General features: G+C 39.0%; 2 protein-coding genes and 1 long non-coding RNA gene across 3 annotated transcripts in view; 2 read left to right on the top strand and 1 right to left on the bottom strand.

Annotated features, from left to right (window-relative positions):
- The first annotated feature begins 1,588 nt into the window (after positions 1-1,588).
- On the top strand, positions 1,589-3,762 carry LOC107094759. The gene is made up of 3 exons (XR_001481692.1): positions 1,589-1,646; positions 3,507-3,550; positions 3,627-3,762. It is a non-coding gene; the product is annotated as an uncharacterized LOC107094759 (long non-coding RNA).
- A 2,064-nt stretch (positions 3,763-5,826) lies between these two features.
- LOC107094754 (proline-rich protein HaeIII subfamily 1-like) lies at positions 5,827-7,863 on the top strand. The gene is made up of 3 exons (XM_015390565.1): positions 5,827-5,845; positions 5,941-6,334; positions 7,467-7,863. The coding sequence occupies exons 1-3, from the start codon at positions 5,827-5,829 to the stop codon at positions 7,861-7,863; spliced, it is 810 nt and encodes a 269-aa protein (XP_015246051.1).
- Positions 7,864-8,458: 595 nt separating this feature from the next.
- Positions 8,459-25,285, bottom strand: part of LOC107094768 (voltage-dependent calcium channel subunit alpha-2/delta-3-like) — a 47,362-nt gene continuing 30,535 nt past the window's right edge. The window contains exons 16-39 of the mRNA XM_015390602.1: positions 22,479-22,550; positions 21,737-21,817; positions 21,580-21,654; positions 20,693-20,776; positions 20,416-20,487; positions 20,258-20,319; positions 17,124-17,191; positions 16,918-16,963; positions 16,712-16,809; positions 16,547-16,640; positions 14,942-15,037; positions 12,899-13,020; positions 11,502-11,579; positions 11,361-11,422; positions 11,200-11,244; positions 11,056-11,118; positions 10,731-10,801; positions 10,554-10,629; positions 10,297-10,337; positions 10,152-10,207; positions 9,917-10,034; positions 9,705-9,817; positions 9,453-9,535; positions 8,459-9,332 (exon numbers count right to left, since the gene is read on the bottom strand). Coding sequence (XP_015246088.1) covers positions 9,240-9,332; positions 9,453-9,535; positions 9,705-9,817; positions 9,917-10,034; positions 10,152-10,207; positions 10,297-10,337; positions 10,554-10,629; positions 10,731-10,801; positions 11,056-11,118; positions 11,200-11,244; positions 11,361-11,422; positions 11,502-11,579; positions 12,899-13,020; positions 14,942-15,037; positions 16,547-16,640; positions 16,712-16,809; positions 16,918-16,963; positions 17,124-17,191; positions 20,258-20,319; positions 20,416-20,487; positions 20,693-20,776; positions 21,580-21,654; positions 21,737-21,817; positions 22,479-22,550 — 1,869 coding nt within the window. The 3' untranslated portion in view covers positions 8,459-9,239. The remainder of the gene's footprint in view (positions 9,333-9,452; positions 9,536-9,704; positions 9,818-9,916; positions 10,035-10,151; positions 10,208-10,296; positions 10,338-10,553; positions 10,630-10,730; positions 10,802-11,055; positions 11,119-11,199; positions 11,245-11,360; positions 11,423-11,501; positions 11,580-12,898; positions 13,021-14,941; positions 15,038-16,546; positions 16,641-16,711; positions 16,810-16,917; positions 16,964-17,123; positions 17,192-20,257; positions 20,320-20,415; positions 20,488-20,692; positions 20,777-21,579; positions 21,655-21,736; positions 21,818-22,478; positions 22,551-25,285) is intronic.

Consider the following 25,285-nt stretch of genomic DNA (forward strand, 5'->3'; position numbering starts at 1 on the left):
TATTTCTGATTTTTGAGGTCACAGAAACATAACACTGAAAAGATAGCTGGTAACATGGGGGCCATTCTCCTTCTGAACTCCCCATCTCTGGTCAATGGTTCTGCAATGAGCTCCCTCGTTGTAGATGAGATGTTTGCAACATTTATTAAGATATACTTTTGTCTTTTTCTCATTGTTTTGTTTGCTAGTCTATTTTATTAGTTTCTTAGTTAGGTTTTTAACTTTGCATAACATTTTTGAGTTGCTTTGAAATCATGTATATTCAGCTGTACCCACATAAAAAAATTCCATGATCGGGCGACTTATTTGGGTGACAATTAAAGTAAATATTGAACCATTGAACACAGTGTCACAACTCTGTAGACGTATATAAATTATATCTTGTTTGTTTTGCTTTGTATTTTCCAGCAAAAGACGTCTCTCACAGGTAAATAAGAATTCCAAGATTTTAATTACTTGTGCTTGTCTTTGCATTAAAAACTAATTTCCTTTACTTTCTTAGATCGCAATGTCTTTTCAAAGGTAACTTTATCATGACATATCTCTACATAAACACATTACATGTGCACAGTATGAATAGGTTGTCAAATGTATGTATTTTGTTTCCAACTTTACAGATGAACAAAGGGGAACAGAAGGGGTAATTAAATGACATGATAATAAGTATAAATATAAATACAATATGCAGCTATTGTTTCAATTTTGTTTTACCATGTTCTGGATATTAAGAGCAGGAATAGTTATTAATGGTGTTTTTGATACCTTAAACTGAACCCTAAAGTAAGACATAACAACTGATGATTTTATCTTTGGTTGAAAGTTTGCTTTGGTTACAATTTGTATCTAGATGAAACTTTTTGGCATTGCAGAAAGTATTTAACATTAACTACATCAATTAACAGTCATATTAAAAACATACAGACTGCTTTAGGATGTCATAATATTTAACAATATTCTAGTTGTATGTCCAAGTTTCTTTACTTAGAAAGTTCAACATCATTAGTCATTTCACCTGAGTTAACATTTGAGCCTCATGGATGTTTGATAGTTATCTACAGTGCAATCAGAGAGTATTTAAAGCGATTCAATTTTTCACCCTTTAAATATGTGAAAGACCTATGCCAACGAGAGGTGGGTATGGCGAGCTACATTTATCTTTTTATTATCTATTTTAACAAATTTTACTTTTAGAAGATTTTTTTTAAGCAAGAGTTTTATTTTTTACTTTTGAGTATTATTTTTAAGAAGTATGCTTACTCTAACATGGTAAAATTTCAGGCTACTCTACCCATTATGAGTGACTTCACTGAAAAAATATTAGAATGGATTGAACCAAAAAAACGATGCAAAGGGTCACACAACTGTAGCTTAAGTTGTTGTTTGCATGCAAGCTTTGTGGTTTTTATTTTATTTTTTGTCTGCTGAGCTCATTAGAGTATTTGTTTGTCCTTCCAAAGATGCTCCATAGGATTTAGGTTTTTTTTCATTAAATGAGGTGTACCAATGATTTTGTCCATGTGAGTATATGTAAAGACAGTAATCCTTGTCATATTTAGTTATTAACCTTTTTTCTTTAAATAAAAAATAGATACCTTCAGGTCATCTGGAGCCTTACAGGATTGCCACTGCTGTGTTTTCTCCTTCTGGTAAGATGCTCTGTTTTGTTGTTGCTTTTTTATATTCTATTTGTTTTTTTACAACACATCCTCTATATGTTAATTAAAAAAAAGGTTAAAAATAGGATATTCTTTTACTGCAGCAGCATACCCACACACTATAAATATTTAGCAATGGAAATATCACAAGAACTCTTAACTTGAGGTGTTCAAAAAGTGTTTTTGTGGTGTGTGGGTGTGTGTGTGTGCGTGTGTATGTGTTGTGCAGGGTTAACAGAAGACTAGTACTGGAAGCCGTAGTTAATTAATAGGTCATTCAAACTGAGGTTAAAAAACAATTAATGATTATAAGAACTGTAATTTGCTTACTCATTAGGGTTCTTAATCTTTTACATGAAAGTTGGATCAGATGAGAGGTAATGAGCAATCGAGCAGAATTGGACAGGTGAATGAAATTACTAATTAAGCCAGTCATCAGTGCCAAGATCATGACAGATAATAATTGAACTTTATTGATCTCACATGGGAGAAATTTATTCTGCATTTAACCCATCCCCTTCAGGAGCAGTGGGCTGCCATCGTGGGGCATCTGGGGAGCGGTGTGGGGTTAAGGGTCTTGCTCAGAGACTCAATGGGGCTTGAACTCAGGACCTCAGGACTCAAAGCTTTATGCCCTAACCACTAGGCAACCAACCCCCATGCAGCAAACCGGTGGAACTTACATTTAAATGCACGCCTTTCCTCCACCATCAAGCCACTGTTACACCTGCTGCCATACCGGGACAGACCAGGCCAATTTGGCCAGTTGAATTTGAGGAGGGACACATGCAGCAGCGTATGGAGAAAAGGGTTGTGTGACATGTGTCTGGTGCTGGCTGCTGTGGTGTGTGTAGGTAACGAGCAATGCAAATGAGGATAAGAAGCAATGGACTCAGTCTTAGCATGTATTAAAAGGAAGAGGGAAGACGGGGCAGAGATGGAGAGAGACAAAAATAGAAAGGAGCTGGAGTAGGAGGATGTGGCCAAATTCAGAACGTAAGTAACAGATTTATTCATGGCCTGTTACATGACTGCCTCCTGCCCAGAAAAAATCTCCAGATTTAGCCCTGCCTGCTGCCAAATTCCAGAGAGCCTACACTTATGCAGACTCACTATTTAAGGGCTGAATGGTCCATTTGCCCTATCCACTACGGGGTTTGGGATGGCACCTAATGTGGCGGACGCTCCGCGGGAACGTGCAAACAGAGGGTTAGTCCTTAAGGGCCGGTTTGGAATTGGGCCTCCCAGCCTTTTCCACAAGTACCTTATGGTAACTAAAAAGCATATTGGAATATTTATGTTGTCATAGAAGCAACTTTTCTCCCTATGACTTCATTCTCCAGACCCTATGGGCTGAGCTGAAGAGAGGAGAAAAAAAGGACTCAGGCATTCAGAACATTCAAAATGCAAAGACAATTGGTCAAATGGTCCTTTTCTTTCATTTTAAAACTTTGTAAAAAAAAAAAAAAAAAAAAAAGGAAATAAGCATGATCTTTTTATAAATAAGGATTATTCCTTTAAGTCTACATTAACTTATAAGCAGGATTACTCACATAAAGGGGAGTTTTACTATATATTAAGNAAGCAGGATTACTCACATAAAGGGGAGTTTTACTATATATTAAGGAATTTTATACATTCTAAGCAGGGGTGCCAAACAAACAGCATGCTATCAGAGCAATCTTAAACACCTACCGTTAAAGTAGCCTTTGGTTATTATCATTATTATTAGGTCATTGTATTTGTAACTGAAAAATGTAATGTGACAAAGATTTTATTTATTATTGTTGAATAGAAATATTCAACATCTTTAAAATCATGTCCTTAAAAATGTTTTTTCTTTTGCTTCAGATTATCAAGTACAAAACGTGAAAGAGTATTATGAGCAAAATGATGTAAGTCTGAAAAAAAACAGATCTGAATGCAATGTAGTGTCTCCTCAAGCTGTGTTTAATGCTTTTGTTCTTTCAGCCTGGCTTTGTTTACCACACATACTCCACCATCCCTGATTAGTCCATTCTTTTTTCTGTCAAGCTGAAGCCATGAAGATATGCTGAAATAAGATTTTCTTATTTCTTGAAGAGGAGACAAAACTACTCAGATAAATGTTCTCTCTAAAGCTGTCTTTTTAAGAATTTAATTTTCAAGCAGTAATTTCATCCTATAAGCTGCCCTTTACATTTTGTGGTCTTTAAAAAATAAAATTAATGCATTTAATTTGAATTAACTAAATTTATGTTTTTATTTTCTGTATTTTGTGTTTTGTTTTTCCTAGTTATTTGCTTCAACCAAATGTTAATCTTAGTAGATAAAATCTATGCAATGTTTCTGTTTTCTTTTCTTTATCAAAATGCATGCCTGTATCATTAAGAGTGTTATTCGAGAATATTCAGAACAACTGTAAATCCTCCTGTTGACACATTCTCAAGCTGAGTTGTTGATTTCTGCAGCTCCTTCAGAGAAATGATGCCCTTTTTGATGTATTTCTGGTTATGGTTGGCCTGGTTGTTTTTTACATAGATGCTCTATGCAATTTATATACTGGATTAGAGGTTACGCAGGCTCTTGGTAATATATTCTGTTATAACTTCACACAGCTTTAAACTCCTACACTGATGTTCTACTGTATATCAAACCTCTGACTATGTCACAACATTTGTATATTTTAAAAGTCATTCAATATTCTCTGGTGGACTCCATCTACAGAATCCATCTAGACATTTTGTACCATCCAGCCAGCCAACAAGCCATATAAACTAATTTAAGCCACTTTGATTTCAGCTGTTTTGATTTCTGCCTATTAAGGTTTAATTAAAATCCCATAATTGTGTAGTTTGTAAGGGATTTTTTTAAAATTATAAGTTGTTGACATTCTCTTTTGTTTTCTATTTGCACACTTTACAAAGGAAAGGAGAAAGCAGAATTTTATGAGCCGCTGGTACAAAGTACAAATAAGTTACAACAGTAACCAAGCAACAGCTTCTCATGTTTGAGAAGTTTCTTGTTTCTGCTGTAGTCAGCAGCATCTAAACCAATGTTACTTACATAGAATAGCCACAGGTCTCTGCAGGCTGTTAAATGAGGTTGATGTGATATAATAGTAGATGGGGTTTTCCTGATTACAAATATAAATATGTGAAACAAATGTGGCCTTTAGAGTCAGGTCACTTTCTGAAAGTGATTGAAAAACTTTACTTAATTATGACAAAAAGCATGTTGTTTATCACCTTCATCTGTAGGTTAGGGGTATTTTTGGTAATCTTTATCTTTCAATAAAAACCTTAAAAATTAAGTTTTTTTTAAACAATAGTTCCATAAAATATTGGTCTAAGCCTCCAAATCATTTACTGCTGAGTGTTAGCCAATTTCACAACCACTCATGTAAAAGATGCAGAATAGGTACTTCCCATGAGCTCAGTGAAATTCAGCTTGATAGAATGGTTGTATTTCATCCTGGGGAGACTCACACAGAGTAGAGTTGTAATTCTACCCCTTTAACACTGGCCAAACAGCCCGCTTAAACCTGGGAACAGTTAGCTTTTAGAGGCAGTGGGAACGGCTCACTGACTTGTGTCGACCCGGGTCACACGACTCACCAAGGAACCCAGTTTAAAATCGCCTTCAAACAAGTCGGCTCTGATTGGCTAGGAGCTTGTCATGGGAACACCAGAGCCCGCTAAATTACCTGATACCACTGAGCGCAAAGTACCAGTGTCAACACAACTTGCCAGTCGCATCTGATCTAACGAGCCAAATGTGGCAATAAGAATGATCGTCTTGATGCCAAAAAGAGCCCAACAGATTTTGCTTTCACAAGCGGAACACTACGGCTATCGCCATAGTGTTCCGCTTTATTTATGCATATAAAAAGCTTTATTATAATTCATGCAGGGAGTATTACAGATTATATGGACACTGCAATGAGAAAATAAAACAGGAAAGGAAAAACAGGAAAAAGGAGAAAAGATGAAAGAAAAAGGAGATAAAAGGGACATAATGATAAAATGTCTTTTGTCTGCGTCATCACCTGCAAAGAGAGATGTAAAAAGAACAGCACAACCAATGGATTTAGTATAAAAGATATAATAAAGTAACACCTTGATACTATCGCTGAAGTATAAATAGTATTATTTAATCTGACATGTATACTGTGGTAGCTTAAGATAAGAATATGAGCTTTCTGTATGGAAGTAAATCTCTAAGTACCTGGAGCCAAGCACCTGTAGTTGTTTGTGAGCGTGCACTTGTGCATATAAAGTTTATCCAAAGGAAAAATGCTCAATAGAGGTTGTGAAGAGCCAAAGACCCGCCCTCCAGAGCACTGAAGCAGGCGCCGAGGGACCCAAAACCCCAAACGCCCAAAGGGATCCTCAGAGCAAAGGCGCCCAGGAGGGGACAACCCAGGAAATCTGCCCCCACACCAAGGGAAGAGGAAAAACGACCCAGAGGAAACCGCCCTGCCGCTGCAATGCCGAAGCCCCCAGGAGCTGCAGGGATGAGCCCGTGTGCTCCACTGGCAGCCAGTCACCCCGAGGTGTAATCAGCCATGGGCCCCGGGGACCTGAGGCCCCAGTGGTGTCCCACCATCCGACGGGAGCCCCGACCAGACGCAGAGGGTCCGAGGACCCGGCACCCCTTTGGAGCGCTGGTGCCCTGTCCCGGGATTACCGGATGACCCAGTAGATGAACTCTGAAATCCAGACTAGATCCAACCCATCTAGTTCCTGCTTCGGACCCTTTGTTTGAAGTAGAAGGACTTAGAGTTCTATATAAACTGAAAAAAAAAAAAAAAAAAAAAAAAAAAAACACTATGGTTGAAGAAAAATGACAAAAAAACATTGTAAAATGAAGCAAATATCTCCCTNCTTCCCATGAGCTCAGTGAAATTCAGCTTGATAGAATGGTAGTATTACTGGGGAGACTCACACAGAGAAGAGTTGTAATTCTACCCCTTTAACACTGGCCAACCAACCCACTTAAAACTGGGAACAGTTAGCTTTTAGAGGCAGTGAGAAAGGCTCACTGACTTGTGTCGACCCGGGTCAAACGACTCACCAAGGGACCCGGATTAAAATCGCCTTCAAACAAGTCGGCTCTGATCGGCCTGTCATGGGAACACCAGACCCCGGTCAGCTAATTTACCTGATACCACTGAGCACAAAGTATCAGCATCAACACAACTTGCCAGTCACATCTGATCTAACAAGCCAAATGTGGCAATACGAATAATCGTCTTGATGCCAAAAAGAGCCCAACAGATTTTGCTTTCACAAGCGGAACACCATGGCTATCGCCATAGTGTTCCGCTTTATTTATGCATATGAAAAGCTTTATTAAAATTCATGCAGGGAGTGTTACAGATTATATGGACACAATAATGAGAAAGTAAAACAGGAAAGGAAAAACAGGAAAAAGGGGAAAAGATGAAAGAAAGAGGAGATAAAAGGGAGATAATGATAAAATGTATTCTGTCTGCGTCATCACCTGCAAAGACAGATGTAAAAAGAACAGCACAACTAATGGATATAGTATAAGAGATACAATAAAGTAGTACCTTGATACTATCGCTAAAGTATAAGTAGTATTATTTAATCTGACATGTATACTGAGGTAGCTTAAGATAAGAATATGAGCTTTCTGTGTGGAAATATATCTCTATGTACCTGTAGCCAAGCACCTGTAGTTGTTTGTGAGAGTGCACTTGTGTATGTAAAGTTTATCCAGAGGAAAAATGCTCAGTAGTGGTTGTGGAGAGCTAAAGACCGGCCCCCCAGAGCACTGAAGCAGGCGCCGGGGGACCCAAAACCCCAGATGCCCAAAGGGATCCCCAGAGCAAAGGCGCCCAGGAGGGGACAGCCCAGGAAACCCGCCGCCACACCAAGGGAAGAGGGAAAACGTCCCAGAGGCTATGCCGAAGCCTCCAGGAGCCGCAGGGATGAGCCCGCGGGCTCTGCCGGCAGCCAGCCACCCCGAAGTGGAATCAGCCATGGGCCCCGGGGACCCCAGGCCCCAGTGGCGTCCCACCCTCTTCCGGGAGCCCCAACCAGACCCAGGGTGGCCAGGCCTAGCTGCTGGGAATAACCCAGCCCCCCACTCTGGCATCCAGCCCCAAACACCGAGCACCACCAATGTACCGGCGGGCCAAAGCACCAGCCATCAGATGGGGGCAGGACTGGGGAAATGGGCTCCACACTTAGCGGAGACTTGAGATGTTCTTCAGAGAGGGTGTGGTTCAGACAAATAAAAAATGAAAAGAAATAACAAAATACAGCCTCAATCATGACTTCCCACCCTCCACTCACAACACACAATCTTAAAAAAAAAAAAAAACAGCGTACGTACATTCCCACATAACACTAACATCCAATAATCCCAGGACTGAGGACCTGGCACCCCTTTGGAGCGCCTGTGCCCGGTGCCGGAATTACCCAGTAGGTGAACCCTTAAAAATCCCCAGAGCTGAAAAAAACAGGAAAAAAAAACAACACACTTTGGTTAAAGAAAAATAAAAAACAAAAAAAACATTGTAAAATGAAGCAAATATCTCCCTAAAAATACACTCCCCCAACACTGTCTTTTATTTTTTTTAAATAATATTGTTAAAGCAATATTTCCCCTTCTAAGCTTGCCTGTACTTTAATCTGAGCTAATAGTTTATACATATTAATATCAAATCAATTCATCTTATGTTTTCTTCCTTTTTGTAATTCTTATTTCAATTTTATCTGCTTTGAAATATTTAACTTTTTATACAGCTTTTATAAATGTTCCATACTTTAATAATGAATAAACTTTCTCTTTCCTCATTATGCTAATTCTACTTTCTACAAAGAAACAAAATAAAACAACACAATTTGTAAAGAAGGAAAATATTTCTTATCTTTAATTATTTTCTTTAGCACATGGTTAAGATTATATGATTTTGATAAACCTTTGCTGAATATATCAATGTAGCATTCTTCAAACACACAGCATCTTTATCATGCATATTAGTTTTACACATTTTAATTGAAGAGATAGTGACAGAACTTATAAAATAACTTATATAATGATAAATTATGTTTTTGACACAAGAGATACTTTGTTAGAAAACAAGCTAAAATATTCAGAGAAATAAAACTATTGCACGGGAAATGATTTCTTCATTGACTTATAGGGAACAATGGGGGCCTTTCCTTTAGTACATAACAAAAGTGCATACTCTTCTTTTTCCTCACAACAATGAAATACATATCTGATGTCTTACTTTCTTATGTTTTGAGCAGTGGATTTGTTCAAATATTGACAAAAGAGTCCTGTGTTTATTTGGCATTTTTCCTTTCATTAATTTAGCACACAAAAACACAAACTCTCATGTAGGGATTTGCAGTGAGCTGAGCAAAGCCACCAAGAACACACTGCTTTAGTTTGTGTTACTTTGTTTTCTGCAGTGATGGATATGAGCCTCAGAACTACTGATAAAGTCTTAACAGACTCTAAGTAATGTCTGCCACAGAGGTAAGCAAAGTTATTTCTGATCAGTCATGTCTAAGTGGTTTTCAAAGCATCTTCTTGCTGAGTTAGCTCCAGATGTGCAGCTTCTGGTCACCTGCTGATAGTTGCTGCAATCAAAGGCATCAGAGGTAGTGCCAAGGAACTGGAGAAGCGACAGGCTGAACCACACTCCATGGCATTTTCCTGCAGAAGACACACTTCACTGTTATACCTTTGCAGTAACTTAAAGGTAGTTTGAATTAGCTGATGCATTGTTTTGGCTAATCATCACATAACCTTTGTGTAGAATAACAAGTTTCCTACCTCAGGGTGAAAAGGATGACATGACTCCGGCTTTTTTCTATCTTTCTGGAGCTTGAGTCTGTCACATTTTAGAGACTCGTTGTGTTCAAAGAAGTCAAGGATAATAATGCATGAACAGAGCATAGCAGCTCACATTTAAACCTTCAAAGGAATTATCATTTCATCAACTTAAACAGAAATGCTACAATAAGCATTTAAGACAACAAAATTTGCAATTAAACAAAAGCATTTTGTCTGATCTGTAAAGGATATACATAATCTCAATGGGATCCATTGTTACAGGAGGAATGATGCTGCAGTCACACTTGTTTTCAACCACAACCATGAACAAGTTGCTGCTGGGAATCTGTTGTATGACAAAAGACCTGCAGTCCACACACAGATTGGAATTAAAATAATTATGGTGAAAAGTAGAAATTGCTTAACAATTGGATGTGCTTTTTCACATGAGTCTAAACTAGTACCTAACACAACCTCCGCAGTCAATGTTGCCTGTGGTTTCCTTAATGGTGCGTTCAGAGACAAAGGCTGGGTAAACTGTATCACATGGCACCATCATAGTCTTACCACGAATTCTCTGTGCTGCACAAAGAAAAACAAAAAAAAAACAGGTGCAGCTTTACCACACAGGCATCTTTCAAGATTAAAATAATTAACAATTTTATAATTTTTACAATTAAAATAATTAAGAATAAACACCTTTCACTGAGAAGTCCACATTCCACCAGCTATACAGATTGAATTCTAGCAGGAAACTATGAAAACATATAACAACATTTAAACATCTGTGCTTTGTGACAATTAAACTGAAGAATTAAACTGCATGATGTTATAAAGTCATTACATGACAAGTTCTGTCAGGAGCCACTTCACAAGTGAAAAAGGCTGAAAGAACAGACAGGAAGAAAACATTTTGTCTATATTTTTCTCACAGCTTTAACCAATAACTTTTACCACAGTTTAACAGATAATAATAATAACCAATAACACATAGGCAGTTAGCATAGTCATTTCTGAGAACTGTGTTCAGAAATGCAACAGCCCACAGAGTATTGGTTTTCCTTATTTAGTAGTATAAGATATTTCTTCCCAAAGACTTACATCTGATAAAGTGCGTGCGCTGTCGCTGCTCCCAGCATACTCCCTACAAAGGGCCTGGTAATCATACAGAGTGATTCTGCAACACCACAACAACAACATAGTTGTTTTTTTTTTTTTTTTTACACATAATTGTTATGATCTGTTTTAAATTTTGAGAGAAAAGTTAGTTTGTTTGACCTTTTGAAAGACCCCATTTGGAGAAGTTTGTTCATGACAGCACCCTCCACCTCTCCAAAGAAAAGCCCTGTCTGGGAGAGAATTGTTGTTATGCATTACATCACTGCAAAGTCTTATAGAAAGAACATGTAAAGAGCATCATATTGATGACAACTTTTAAAGGAACATTTAATCATTAACCGAATTTCTTCTTTAAAAATATTTCGTCTCAGCATGTAACCATGATCCTTTTGCATGGTGATAGTTTTGCAGGGACAACCCCCCCACCCCACCCCCATTTTGTCAATGACAGTTTTTTTTTAAAAGGTTAAAATAAAGTAATTACCTGAGATTGTTCCTCTGTAACAAGAATAAAGCCATTGTTGTCAATGAGGTAGCAGTTTATGTCCTGGATGATTGAAAAAGAAGACCGTTAAAAACCAAACAAATAAACTTAAATATACAGAGAGTAATATAAAAGAGTTCTTACTTCACTATCACAACTAATGATGCATTTTCCATCCAGAGCTGTGCACTTTGAAAAAAAAAAAAGATAAACAAATAGGAGTTAAGTTTAACTCATTTTTAGAAATTAAATTCTTTAAACATATTACATGAAATGGATTGAAAAACGTTGTGCATTCCAAATACCTGTCTACAAGCAGTCCAGAACTTCCTCTGAAAGTACTCTAGTTTCATTTGGATCCCCACAGCTGAAAACAGGAACAAGTAACAGCAAAGTCTGACAAAATAAACACACCTGTACATGGAAATTATGTAAAATGCAATTACCAGCAACAATTGGAGACTTCCTGTCATCGAGGAGCTGAATAGCAGTGCTGGCCAACACCACACTCTTATTTTCCAAAGCTACAAAACAGAAGGAAAATTTGGTTTAAGCTTTCATCTTATGATCACTAGGTGGCACCCTTTACCCTTCTGGAGAGAAATGGGATGCAGTTGGGTTTTCCTATTCGCAACAGTGATCAGTTGCTAAAATGACTGTTGTGACTGAACATTTCATGTAATACCAGCAGTAATTTTACTAAAATGGACGATAAAAAGTTGCAGAGAGAGCCAGTCTTCCATATCCTATGAACTATGGAATGAACCCATTCCATCATTATAATGACTCATACATTATGAAGTAAAAGAGATTTTCTGCATATCCTATCAGTAAAAATAATTAGAATAATAAGAATTTTCCAATTAAAGTTTAATTCATATCTTTCAATGACAAATTTGAATAGAAACCATGTAATTATACTAATGCTTGCATCAAAAAAAGTGCATCTCAGTGCATTACAATTTTACCAAAAGTTGGCTCTTTTAGTGCTTCAAAAAGAAAAACTCATATTGAATTTAAAGTCAGACTAGGCTCTTTCAAAATGCAATTTGAATGTTTGTCAAATCTATTTGTGTGTTTGGCATGCCAATTTCATCCAGCTTTTCAGAAACATGACTTTTAGATGAACAGGTCTCCAAATTGTTCCTAGGAGAGAATTTCTCATGGCAGTGCTATTTGTCCTGTGATGGACTGGCAACATTACTCAACATCATGATAACAGCTTACAGCTAATGAAACAGAAAATAAAATCCATCCACCCACTGCAGATTATCCTTCAGGGTCACGGTGGATTGGTGCCCATCTCCAGTGGACTATGCGCAAAAGGCAGGGTACACTCTGGAGAGGTAGCCAGTCCATCATAGGGCAACAAGGAGACAAACAACCATACACACACCCCTAATGTAACTAAGAGTCACCAATCATGTTTTTGTACTGTACAAAGCCATAGTGACGCACACACAAGAGGAAAACATTTAAACTCCATACAGAGAGAGACCCTAGGCTGGAATTAACCTTCTTTAATCAAGGTAACGGTGCTACAAGTTGCATCACTGTGCAGCTGTTCACATTTTGTGACTTTTCAACAATCTCTTAACTTGCTCTGGCTTCACAATCTTCTAAAAGCTGCAGTTTTAACAGTTTCTTACACATTTTTCACTTTCTAAACAGCCAGCTTCTTTAACAGTGCCCTTGAACACAGTGAAGACTGCAGTCTTCCCAATGATCGAGGAGATCAGAAAATGAGTACTAATCATCTAAAATCACTGGAGAACAGTCTATTTTACTGATGTTAACTTAACAAGTTTGGGATTGAATTACTAAAAAGAGAACAGGGATGCACCTGTGCTGAAGGGGATGGAATAGACAAATGTTCCTGGGACCTGCTCTGCCGCTCTCTTGTACCACAGGGGGAAGTGATCAGCATTAAACACACCCTCCTTGTCCTCGGCTGTCAGGAAATCTCTGCACAGCCAAAGAAACACAGAGGTGAGAAGTGAATGATTAGATCACATCTCGATTTATGCTGTAGGTAACGATTTCAGAGATTTTGAACTTCGGCACTCACTATGGATGAGGTTAAATACAACAAGATTGTTATTCACGCTGGCAGTAATGACACCTGGTTACGCCAATTGGAGGTCACAAAAATTTGTGTTGCTTCTGTGTGTAAGTTTGCCAAAATAATGTCGGACTCCGTAATTTTCTCTGATCCCCTCTGATCTGACCAGTGATGACATGTTTAGCCGCATGTCATCATTCAACTGCTGGTTGTCTGGGTGTTCTCCTGAAAACAATGTGGGCTACATTAATAATTGGCAATCATTTTGGGAAAGGTTGGTCTGATTCAGGGAGACGGCATCCGTCCCTCTTTGGATGGTGCAACTCTTCTTTCTAGGAATCTGGCTAAATTTATTAGTCCTCCAAAACCCTCACAACCTAAGTTGCAGACCAGGAAGAAGAGTTGTAGTTTAACACACCTCTCTGCAGCTTCTCTACTGGTAACCACTCATGACTCCATCCAGACAGAGTCTTGCCCATGTTGGAAATCTCTGACTGTGACTGGATGGATGTGGTCTCTTCATTCTCTGAAATGGGAGCCAGCTTGGAGCTCGTCTGCCTGGCTGTGTTTTTCCTGGACAGGGCCGCCTTTGACAGTTGCCTTTTGTATCTCTGCTTCTGTCTCCATGAACCCCAGTCAGCCTTGGCAGATGACCGTTCACATTAAGCCTGGTTCTGCTGGAAGTTTCTTCCTTTAAAAAGGAGATTTTTTCCTCTCCACGATTTCTACAAGCATGCTTATTGTAAGGGATTGCCTTCGAGTCAATGAGTCGAGGTGTCATGATTGTAGCCTTGGTAGCTGATCTTATTACTCACCTCATTCTCCTGCCGTTTCCTCATTGCTCTCTAATTATCATTGATCTTAATCACCTGCTTCTTCTGCTATATTTACGGTTCAGCCCAGCTATCGGGGCCAGATCATTATTCGTCTATTATTTTTATTCATGTTATGTTTTTGAGTCTTAGTTATGTTCCTGGTTCATGTCATGAGTCTTGGAGGCCAGTAGATTGAGAGGGGTTGGTGTCTCCTGGTCATGTCCTGGCTCTTCTCCGCTGAGCCCTCAGGGTTTTGGCTTGGCGTGCAGGGGGAGAGTCGGTTCTGGCCCTCCTCCGTGGAGCCCTCGGGGTTTTGGCTCGGAACACAGGGAAAGGTCATTTTTAATTCCTGTAAGCCTGGCTCCATGGTGGAGACCAGTTTAAAGTTCGGCATTTATCCTGGTACCAAGTCTTGTCTATGTTCCTCTCTACCAATGAGCCTGCCTGACTTCATCTGCGTGTGTCTGTCTGAGCATGCTGCTGGACTCATATAACTCTGAACCTGTATTAATGCTCTGAGAATTCCTGGGATCCTTCTGTCTGTTCCTATTCGGAGCAGAATTTCTGGTCAGGCTAGATATGCCAATTTCTAGATCTCTGAACTGTCCAGTTCTGAACTGTTTCTAGGCCTGGATCAGTCTCCTGCCTGCTCACTGGGCTTGCTCCATCCGGACACTTTTGAGAGCTCTGGGCCGCATCTCGTTTAGCAGTCCATCAGCTGGATGTTGACGCTGCAGTCCACTTATCCTCAGCAGCATGCATTTGTTTTCTGTTCTGTTTTATTATTTTTCAGTTATTAAAACATTTGACACTTCCCATTGTCCAACTCGCCTTGAATACTGGGTCCATCTGTCCCTGTTTATGACACAATGCAATAAACTGGTTTTCCTTAGATAAAAAACTTTGAATGAATTTGACTGTATGACCTGGTGAACTGTAATGTGCCTTGAGATTACATGTGTTGTGAATTGGTGCTATATAAATAAACTGAATTGAATTGAAACTGAACTGGTTGGAAAGCTGATCTTTGGGTACAAACAGGTTGGTTCGTGACAGACCAGTCCGGGTACCCAGGAAAGCAATCTCCACTCCTTTCTCTGGGTTTCTGTGGAAGGGATGCAAAACAGAGAGCATTAGTCAGCATCTCTTTGTTTTAAACTATGCAGCATATACGTTTTAGGTAAAATTACCCATTTAAATGTGACAGGTCAAATCATTTCCTTAAGAGAGGCATTGTTGCAAAAATGTTGCAATTCAGATGAGTTACATTGTTTTTAAGGTATTTTATTAAATATAACCAAACTTAAACAATTTTAAATAGAGATTTTACACACTGATTAGTATTCTGCAAGCATTTCAGTTAAACAATCTCTTCCTCATCCTGGAAGAGGAACACATCAGTTGAGTTCTGAGCTTGTGATTTGTCTTAAAGAAGCCTTCTAATTCAACTGCTAAGACTCACTGATCTCTCTGAACCCTACTGAATGACCTGTGCTATGTTATACTACCTGCTTATTTTTTTCTTCCTTTTGGATGAATAGTTAGACTGGTTGGACTGGCTGAAACCATTAGCTTCAAACTACCTCATCTGTGGATACATGGTAGCAGCCATTTTGTGAGTTTACAACCTTCTTTTCAAGCTGGCTCCACCTTTGAACCAGTTTTCCTAGTTTCATCTGAGCTAATCCATTTTGCACCAGTGCTGCTACATGTTAATGCATTTCAGATAAATTTTCATTTTTCACTGTAAAACCCAATGAAGCTTCACTGCTTTGATTGATACAATAATACTGCAATAGGGATTATTAACTAATAAAGTTACCAATATTTTAACCTGTGGTCTTTTGTGGTTATTTATTCAGTGAGTGATTTTTCACTCAGAGCCAGAACAAACCCCTTTTGGTTCATATTTGAAGTAAGAGACAATTTATTTGGTTCGTGATTATTAACTCTGCTGATAGTCATAGTCTAAATTATTAAATTGGCGAAAGGCAACTGGATTTTATTAGCAGGTTCGGGAGTAAAGGCTTGAGTAACACAAAAAGAACCTTGGTGAGTAAGCAGATATATATTATAATCATTTAACTAATATCATTAATTGGTTTAACTCCCAGTTTTAGTTATTTAATATATTCATAATCTTCATGTAAATTGGCACAACACGTGCAATGTACATCTACAGGTCAAGGGGTTACAGTTACATTTGGTATCATTATTAGTATTTCTTTTTCCAAAAACATTCTGTAAACATTGCAATTTGTCGAGGGCAAACAAAAAAAGGAACGAGACCAAGACTCGGACTGAACGCTCTGAGAATTCCTGGAACCCTGGATCTGTCTGTTCCTGTTCGGAGCGGAACCCCGATCGGAACCCGGCAACTGCAACTGCAGTTTTGGTTTCACAGTTGAAATCAGCTGCTTCTGTCACATCGTGTAAAACTTGGTTAATCACTTCTCATAGTTTCTCGGTGCTTTGTGGGTTAGCTCAGCAAGGAAGTGTTGCCTCTAGCTTTGGGCAGCCGTTAGATTGGAGTAACAGATGTCATTGTGTGAAAACTTGGCATCCTCTGACTGTTACAGGGAAGTAGTATAGAAGTCTTTGCTATTGTTCTTACTCTGATTTGTTGAGAGCCAGACTGTTCCAATAGCTCTTCAGTGGAGCTGTGACTACAGCGTCGAAAAGCACCTCCTGTATCAACTCTCGGTCACCTGAAGGATGTAACACAAGTTATCTCACAAACCACAACAATCAGTTTAGGTGTAACTCTAATATATCTTACATTTGAGGTGGGGTCTCCGGCCAGTCATGAAGAGCTTTATGGCTTGAATCTGGGTCAAGTGCCGGTGCTCATGCTTCTCCTCTGTGTTGCAGTAGGTCCTATATACAGTCCCAACAAATCAGTGCCTTGTCCTCATTTGGCCAAATGAACACAATGATGTAACCCACATAACGCCTGAACAGCCACCTTTACAGCCCTTGCCTCACCATTCATCTGCCAGGGCAACATCTGGTTGTTCTAGATCACGGAGCCCTGAAAAACACATGTCAATTACGCTCCAGCAGTGCAGTTCTGTGTTGAGTAGAAAATATTATGTTTAGATAGAAATCTGAATGCTGTGTCATGTTATTACATTGTTGAGCTGTCTTTGTAGGGTTCACATCAAACAATAAAAAAACTTAGATCAAAGTACCTGCATCCATCGATACGTTTCCCCTGAAGAAATACTTCCCGTGACCTTTCGAGAGTGCTACTCCAACACTGAAGCCACAAAAACAGAGGACAATCCACCTTTAATGGACTTATATACTTTGCAGTTGAAACTGGATATTCAAAATCACTCTCTTATGTTATGTTTTCTATCTCTGAAATTAAATCAGAATAAACAACTTTTGATTCTGGTCCACAAGGTTAGCAGTTATGATAGTTACCACTATTTGCTAAATGGCACAATAGTTATAAGAATGATATTCACAGAACTTATAATCTCTTTTCAATCAAAATCAGATGTTTACACATCTTAAGAATGTTATACCTGTAAACAATCTGCAACAGCCCATATGGTATTTTTAATTACTTTAATTAATTAAAATATTACGTTATTTTTAACATTTACAGTAAGTTTAAAGGAAGCCCACCTGTGGATTTTTGCAATGCAAATCCTTAAACTCTCGGCTTCCTTGTTCAAAATTTTGGAAAAGTCAAAAAATTAGGCAGGGTGTTGGAATGAGAACTGTGTACCAGGGAAAACTCTCAGGTTCTCTCCTGAGTAAAATTTACAGGTGTCTTAAGGATCTGTAGTAATATGTTCAAAAAACTACAAGGGAATATGATTCAAGATGATAATAGAGTCTTATCAAATAGGTCTTGAACCAAAATATAGTAAAAGGTCAGTCAGAGAGAAATGATAGAAACCAGATTAATATTTACAGATCCATCCAGAAGTAAAGAGAAAAAAGACACATTTACTCTAGTCTGAAAAACTAGATCCGACACTCTTGATAGAAAGGAGAGAAATTCAAAGGCCTTATAAAAATATCTTGACTGTAAATTTCTGTGGTTCAGTCAAGCAACAGTTGCAGGCACCATTCACTGAATTAACGGCATAATGAGATGAGAACATAAAGAAACAATTCAGGACATCAGCCATGGGTTTAATGAAAGCGCACTTAAGGAGGATCAAGGAAAATAAAGCAATACCCTGGAGTGGAAAAAGGTTTTGGTAGAACTGAAGCTGGGCCTGTAACTAATAGAACAACGTTCCACCCAATAAAACTGGGGAAGAACACCAAAAATACCTGCTCCATTTCATATGGTTTGTAGAAATCAGTTTTCAAAAAAGCTCCCTCTCTCATTATTGTGAAATTTAGGAAATACAAATAAATAAAAAAATCTTAATTGGAAATGTTCTGAGTTTTTTACAGAAAGGTCATTGTTATCGCCTTCCATTTCATTCCGACCGGGGCAGCAGACACAAGAAACTTTCAGACTTCTGTCTTCCCCTGCATGTCCTGAGGGAATCCCAAGGTGCTCCCAGGCCAGCCGAGAGACATAGTCCCTTAAGTCCCTTAACTGTTTCCTGGGTCGTCCCTTCTCTCAGTGGGACGTGCCTTAAACACCTCCGAAGGGAAGCATCCTGGGGACATCCAAAAACGATGTCTGAGCCACCTCAGCTGACTCCTCTCAATGTGGAGAAGAACCAGCTCTACTCTGAGACTTCTCACCCTATTTCTAAGAGAGAGCCAAGCCACACCTCTGAGAAAGCTAATTTCAGCTGCATATTTCCGGGATCTGGTTCTATCGGTTATGATCCAGTTTTCATGACCTTAAGAGGTTATAAACAGAACCGCTAACAGAGGGCAGCCCTGCCAGAGTCCAATATGCACTGGGAAAAAGTCCAACTTAATGTTATCACTGCGGACCAAACTCAAGCCCCCGCTCTGTTGTTGTGTCCTTGGGCAAGACACTTCACCTGCATTGTCTACTAATGGTGGTCAGAGGGCCTGGTGGCACCAGTGTACGGCAGCCCCGCTTCTGTCAGTGAGCCCCAGGGCAGCTGTGGCTACAGTGTAGCTTGCCACCATCAGTGTGCGAGTGTGTGCGTGAATGACTGAATGTGGTGTAAAGAGCTTTGCTCAAGTCTCTTCAGTTGGAAAAAGCACATTTACCATTAAAAAAGAGCCTCTGACTGTGTTCTTGAAGTGGCCCCCACAGGGGACCATGAGGGACACAGGCGAATGCCTTCTCTTTCTGTCCAAAAACACATAAGGACCTCCAGGACAAACTCCCAAGCAACCTTAAGAACCCTGCAGAGTGCAGAGTGCAGAGCCGGACTCTCCTCTCGAGGACCCTGGCATAGGCATTCCCAGGAGGATAAGAAGTACGATCCCTCTATAGTTGGAACACACCCTCTGCTCCCCCTTCTTATGCAGGAGAACCACCATTCCTGTCTGTCAGTCCAGGGGCACTGTCCCCGACCTCCATGCGACGTTAAAGAGACATGTCAGCCACCATAGCCTGACATTGTAGGGAGCTCTACAGTTTAGCGGATCTCGTCTGCCCCCGAAACCTTGCCACTGTAGAGTTTTTTTGTTTGCTCCCTATCTCATTTTTCTGTCATTTAGGAAAAATAAATAACTGTTAAAGGAAAAGTCTGGTCAGCAAGGAATGATCAAGGGATCATTATCTATACCTAAAACTAATATGTTTGTCTTCACCTACATGGATGGAAAAATGTTACAACATCCTTGTTTTCTTTTTTAGTTCATTATATTCTTCTATTTAGCTGTTTAAACTGGTGAAAAAGACAAATTAAAGTAAACAATTGAGGTCCGATAATTTTTTTCATTGAGTTACTCAGAATCAGAATTACTTAATTAATCCCTTGCAGGGACTATGTACTAAAACAGACTGAACTACAAATAAAGTAGAGATGCACCAGAGTTAGTCAGAGATCAATTTGCAGGTCAAATTGGGAAAAATTACAATTTTAATTCAATAACTGGAACAAAACTAAAATAATTCAGAACTTAAAGTATGAACACAACTTCCACTGGCATTTCCACTGACATTTAAATTGAGCTTTCTTTAGTTTAACAAATGTCTTAAACATTTCATACTTCAGTTAAATTAATCTTACAAATCCTCAATTTTCTTTCAAGTTAAAACAAATTTTTGCTGTTTCTCTCATACACCAAATTCCCCTATTCTTTAATCATAGTTTAAGAAATCAGACATTGAAACAATATCACAGAAATTACAGAAAAAAAAAAAAGGATTTCAGCCAAAGAACCTGTTGAATTTCTAGAAGTAAAACCTCTAAATCACCTGAATGGAGTTCCTTTGATGTCAGTGTAGTAATAATCATTATGCATCTTAAGGACCCGCCTCTGAAAATAAAGATTTGGTCATTATTTTCCTAAGAGAATAAAGCAGATGAGCATAACTGATACACTGCAAACAAATATTCATAACTGTAACCTTACCCCTCGGTCAACTGTCCTTTTCACCTCCATAGAGAAAGTCCCTGTCCTCCTGTTCACCATAGCATTGCGTAGCTGGGAGATAAGAAGTTTCAAGCCTGGTCAGTGTGCTTGGAAATAAGACTGTTCTCAGGATCATTTAGGGAAATTGAAACTCTTGATAAGATTGAAAAAACTATATTAAAAAGTAATGTTGCAGATCCAAACACATTGAGTCTAAAACGCTTTTTGCTAGAAAAAAGTCAACTTATCATTTTTTTAAATAAGGTTTTGCACTTACAATGTCATCCTTGTCTTCCCACTCCACCTCAGAGAGATCTACACTGCTGTAATAGGGCTTTCTCCTCCTTTGTCCTTCCTGATACTGCACAAAATAAAACAAGACACACATTTTAATGATTCCCTTCTGCACAATCATGCTTAATTTTACTAAAAGCTCACTTGCAGTAGCTAAACTAGTCTGAAATTACCATCTCCCTACTCTATATACATAATACTGATGCAAAATGCTTAAATTCAGAGTTTTTTCAATTAACTCTATAATTTTGTCATATAATGAATCCTCATCTTACTGTCTTATTTATCAGGCACTGTTAAAGCACTGTTAAGGCAGAGTAATTATTTAACAAACCAGCTGTGAAATTAAGACTGTCAGGTGAATTAAAATTAATTAATATGATTGATAGTAAATCCTCACTCAAACAAGTACACGTCAAGCTCTGGCACTGCCCCGATCAACATAAAACGTCAACGACTACAACAACAGCCACAAATAGACACAAAGAACCAGCACAGACTGACACACACAGTCGCACAGAGAGCTGTAGCACTAACACTGGCGTACACAGATCCACCAGCACAGCCAAAGCTCCTTGAGGAACCAGCGGTCCCAGAGCGAGGGGCTGTGATTTCTGCCAGCAAGTGTTAAGTTACCTCTGGGAAATCTCAGGCCAGCCAGCCTTATGAATGGCCTTTATCCCTGCATGCATACATCAAAGGAAAAGGTGGGATTACAGACTATACGAACTCATGTAGCCTCTTAGCTAGATATAACATTATTTTCTATGTGCCCATGGATATCTTTCATGATGTCCACAAAAAAGGGGAAAAAAAGGGTAAAGGAATGCTGCAAGAGTGAGCCAGTCTAATGCAGAAAAACTTAGTTACCAAAGGCCTGAGGTCCGGATGTGTCAGGATGTAGCCATTATTGGTAATTGCAAATGCATATCCATGGATCCCTAGCTGCAGAAAGAAAGGGAGACAAGTCAGCTGAGGTTAAAGAAGACATAAAAACAGTGATCTAGCAGAGAATAGCTGATTGTACCATATGTTTTGGGATGAGCTTCATCAGCTCCTGTAGAGGGATGTCTGTGCCAGCAACCCCCAACAGAATACCCTGGTTTTTCTGCATGAGAAGTCACAACATATCATTAGGAGGCAATCTCTTTTTTTCTTTTTTTATGTATCCTGTCTGGCAGTACAGCACTCAGAACAGCCAACTGGGGTCAAGGTAAGGTCAAAAAGATTTACTTTATCAAGTGGTGCTTTCTGGATTTTGCCATTATGTTCCAATTGATATATACAATGGGACTTTATTATAAATTACTTTGGGTCTATTTCAAATGGAATGGACACAAAGGTGAAAAAGAAAGGAGAGATGAAAGAAAGAAACATTGGGCAAAGTTTTAAAGGAAAAGGAGATGGAAGTTGAGAATAAAGAAGAGAAAGAAACAGAGATAACACAAGTAAACACCGTTTAAATCTGCCTCTAGACTTACAGAAAGAGGAAAAACAAAACCGGGAAACCACAAAAATAAACATATATGCATTATATATGCATATATATAATAACAATTATAGCATCAATGAAAGATGCAGAATACGATGTAATCCCAGATGTATTCATTGGCAAATGCAGATCAAGTGAGCTTTAATATGGCAAGCACTTGAATTTAAGCACCTGTATCTATAAGGTTCCTCTGTATAAAGCAATGAGCCAAAAAAAAGTAAATTTACCTGATCTCCACTTTAATACTCTAAATGAGCATTATCTTATGCCCTCTTACCGTTTCATTCTTTGTGCTGAAGACTGGCATCGCGACCGTAGTCGTCAGAGTTGGGCCTGATTTATCGTTGAGCTGAAAACCCCCCCACCATAATTAGTTATTAAACCAGACTTATAACAGTTTTTCTAAGAATAACATTTATTTAAAAAAAAAATTGCTAATAGAAAACAAATTTTCAGATAATATTCAGATAATAATTCTAAAAGAATCCAATTCTTTTGATGGATTTTTAAAAAAATATCAAAACAATTGTGTCAGGGTCCTGCGGTGGTGTCTAAGCTGGTGCAGCCTTTTTTTTCCTCAAGTTGTTCAGAGTTTAGCAGTGGTGGACGACTGAAAAGCAAACAACTGGCCAGCATCCTACGTCTGCTCCCCACGCCAATCTTGTCTCCTGTGCCCTAGGTTGGAAAACTCCAAATCCCTTTTCGGAGCTCCTTCCGCAATGCACAGGCCTCTGCCGAGCTGGTCAGCCTCTGGCCTGCTCTGCATCCTCTCAGATATCCTAAGCCGTCCTGTCAAGCCTCTGCAAGCCCCAGCATTCTACCAGCGCAGTGCCTGCCTGACAATAACCTGCTGCCGCCTTGCAGCTCGAATGGCCGAGCCCTGCCTTACCCTCCATGACCTGCCTCTTCCCGCTTGCCAGCAACCTCCCCAGCTGCAAACACATGCAGCACCCGCTTGCTCTCCCAGTGGATGATTCACGTCTCTTGCGATAAGTCTTTTGTTCCTATCATTCTCAACGTCCCCAGCTACTCTTGTTAAGTCTTGCTCTCCGTTTAACTGTGTCTGATGCCTCCTTCGATCCCAGACGTCCTGAAGAAACTCCACATGTCTTCACCTTTGGTTTTTCAATAAACTATCATATGGTCTTTGATCTGCGTACTACAAGATCAGGTGAAAGTCCTGTTTGATCAGGTCGGACACCTGACCCTCACATTTTTAGGGGCCTCCGCCGACCTCATTGCCACAGTGTGTCAGTGCACCTAGTCACAATGCAAAAGCGTCTTCTGAGCACAGTCTCCACATATGTGACTGCAGCAGGCTAGTCTTTCAATGTTCCTTAGTTTTCTAATCGCTCCCCCCTTGTCTACCAGCAGAATGACATTAAGATTTCGTTTATCTGTGTTTTTTTAATGGGAGGGGCCCTGAAGTGGGCAAAGCACGTTTTCCTGACTGCCAGGACTTTAACCACACCTTCGATAGTTTTGTTCAGGAGTTTAAGACTTTTCCGTGGACTCTGATCCAATGGAGCTTTCACATCGCCTATGGGCCCTCAGGCAACACAGTTGTTCAATGACAAATTTTCTTTTGAAATCCAAACCTTGGCAGCAGCAGCCAGTTGGGAGACCAGTGGCCTCATGGCTGCATTCTTCCAGGCCTTTGAAAAATGTTAAATAATCTGCCTGCAGGAGCCTACTTATTGCATATGGATATTGAATATGGAGGCCAACTTTGCCTTCCATGAACTAAAACCGAGGTTCTCACAAGCTCCGGACCTTATCTATCCAGACCCCTGACGACAGTTCATTTTGGAAATCGTTGCCTCGGACACCAGCGAGGCAACATTATGTATTACTATATATTTTTTATATAGTGCAGAGGCATTTTTTTTTCCTGGTTCGTCGAAACAAGCCCCATAATCACAGCTCTATGGAGCAGTATCAGACTCATATTCTGACTAGAATTGAGTAGGACTACGTCAGGCTAATAAATAATGGCAATAAGATCAGAAAGATGAGACAGTTTTAAAATACTTCATGTATTATAAAAAATGTTGGTCAGAAATTTTAAAATAATATTTAGCATAACAAGACACTATTTAAGTGTGGGTACTACAATTACACTACAACAATTAATAAAATATTCTGTGAAATTACATTTAAAAAATAGTATTCAATAATCTATTAATATGTTCTAATATTTAATTATACAACTTCACGTAAGGGTCAAATATAATTCTTGATCCAATCATTAAAAAATGTGAAACTGTTCTGAAAGTGTAAGGCTTTCTAGCATTCTAAACAAAGGTGTTATACCTGCACAGGGAACATAGTCATTCCCAACAAAAAAAAAAAAAAGATGTGCTACAACCAGAGATTATCTGTGTCTTTGCTAAGTTTTATCCAGAGAAGCAAAATAGTAGTCACACTGCTTATCATGTTGACCTTCATAGAGGCTCCAACTATACACAGGGTGACCAGATCTCTACTGTGCCAAATCGTTCATTTCCGTCCCACTGTCCCGCAAACTGAAATAATGTCCTGCATTTGACTCAGACTATGAAAAAAAAAGATGTTTTATTTCAAAAGTAAAGACACAGAGCTGCTGAAATTGTCACAGAGCCAGCCGTCAATCAATATACAATGCTGTGCCCAGCTACAAGACCAACCGCACCAAGCTCGCACCAAAATACAGGTAAAGGGTAACAAGATCTATTAAATACAATGAAAAACTACCTATAATGGAAGAAAACATAACCACAACAAAGACAGTGTAACAGTTTATAAGAACATTGAAAGATGATTCTTAGAGAGCTTTGTGGGTGTTCCACTTTGCTACCAAATTACTGCATATGTCTGATAGGAATAGACTAGGGGTCTGCATTGGTTGGAGCTACACAAGCACAGTTGCAGATAATCGTATACAGGCTGCGTTTTCACTGAGATTTTGATACTAAGACCTCAAGCAATCAGATTGAACTCAAAATCGTGTCCATTGCATTCAGATCTTTTTGTTTTATATAGTTTTGTTTTAAAATGGTATCAAAATACACAACACAGTAAGCATTCACATAAAAAAACAACTGT

This window comes from Cyprinodon variegatus, unplaced genomic scaffold (assembly GCF_000732505.1).
Source record: "Cyprinodon variegatus isolate N-32 unplaced genomic scaffold, C_variegatus-1.0 Scaffold505, whole genome shotgun sequence".
Taxonomy (NCBI): domain Eukaryota; kingdom Metazoa; phylum Chordata; class Actinopteri; order Cyprinodontiformes; family Cyprinodontidae; genus Cyprinodon; species Cyprinodon variegatus.